This window comes from Nicotiana sylvestris, chromosome 1 (genome assembly GCF_000393655.2).
Source record: "Nicotiana sylvestris chromosome 1, ASM39365v2, whole genome shotgun sequence".
Classification (NCBI taxonomy): Eukaryota; Viridiplantae; Streptophyta; class Magnoliopsida; order Solanales; family Solanaceae; genus Nicotiana; species Nicotiana sylvestris.
Genome location: NC_091057.1, coordinates 167,196,190 through 167,197,609, shown reverse-complemented (window position 1 = coordinate 167,197,609; position 1,420 = coordinate 167,196,190). Strand labels below are relative to the sequence as shown.

Genomic DNA, 1,420 nt, shown 5'->3' with positions numbered 1-1,420 from the left:
TTCCAAATACTTCATCAAGTTTCAAATTTAGGATTTCAAGTCCGAAACACGTCAAACGACGTCCGATTTTAACCAAACTTTACAGAAACATCTTAAATCATATAAAAGACCTGTACCGGGTGCCAGAACCAAAATACGGGCCCGATACCAACACGTTCTAATCAAATTTCATTATATTTTCCTTAACAATTTCATAAAAATAATTTCCTTTAAAAATTTATTTCTCGGGCTCTAGACCTCGGAATTCGATTCCGAGCATATGCCTGAGTCCCATATTTTTCTACGGACCCTCCGAGATCGTCAAACTACGGGCCCGGGTCCATTTACCCAAAATGTTGACCGAAGTCAAATTTATTCATTTTAAACTCAAATTTCATCATTTTTCACAGAATTTCATATTTAAGCTTTCCGGCTACACGCCCGAACTGCGCACGCAAATCAAGGCGACTTTAAATGAGGTTTTCGAGGCCTCGGAAGCACATAATACAATTAAAAACAGGTGATGATCCTTTTGGGTCGTCACAGGTATAGTGGGAAAATTTGACTCCATGACATTTGTCTGCTATGATATCATGTTAAATTGTGTGACCACTTATTTAAATCTTTAAAATATTAGAGAGACTATACTTTTATTTACTTAATTATGGCATTTTCATCGGTCTAGCCATCGCCGCGAATCACACGCATGGAAGGCACATATGCGTCGTAAGGGACGAAGCGTCCAGAGTAGAATACGTCAGTGCCATGCAAAAATTATCACGCCACGTATCCTTGCCGGAAGTCGTGGTGGGAGAGGTGGATAAGATAATTAGATCAAAGCTGAGTAGGGTTGATTTTCTTGTTGTTGATGGTTGGACACAAGACTTTACTAGAGCTTTTAATAGTGTTAAACTGAACCAACATGGAGCGATTTTGGTATGTAAAAATGAAAGCAAAGGGAAAACAATGAGTAGCACTAAGTTCAGCTGGAAAGGGGTCCTTGACGCCAAAGTACGTGCTATAAGAGCAGTAACAGTTCCAGTTGGAAATGGATTAGAGATTGCTTATATAGCAAGTAATGATAATGGAAATCTGAAGTCCAGAAAAAATGCCAAACATTGGATTAGGCATGTTGATCGAGGCTCAGGCGAAGAGCATGTGTTTCGACGATGAATAAGTTCCATTTTATTGGGTGTGATTATCATGATGAATAGCTCAAATAATACGAAACAATTTTCTCTTTCTTTGTATTTATATCTATATCTATCTATCTATATTATTATAAAAGCATAAATATTAGGAAGCTAAATGTTAAGAGACGAAAATATCCTCGAAAAGTTGATCGACCTTTTTGCCCTTTAAAGTTAATATTTCATTTATGTAGCAATTTAATAATGGGTATAAATATAATTTTGGGTTAAGACTAAATAACCTTTTTCTA

The 1,420-nt window shown here is 36.5% G+C and overlaps 1 protein-coding gene across 1 annotated transcript; it reads left to right on the top strand.

Moving 5' to 3' along the window:
- The first annotated feature begins 744 nt into the window (after positions 1–744).
- On the top strand, positions 745–1,152 carry LOC104222583 (uncharacterized). Its single transcript, XM_009773824.2, has one exon. It carries the CDS (start codon positions 745–747, stop codon positions 1,150–1,152), a length of 408 nt encoding a protein of 135 aa, XP_009772126.2.
- Positions 1,153–1,420: the final 268 nt, after the last annotated feature.

Coding starts and splice junctions, on each gene's coding strand:
- LOC104222583 (XM_009773824.2), top strand. CDS start 745: ATGCAAAAATTATCACGCCACGTATCCTTGCCGGAAGTCGTGGTGGGA.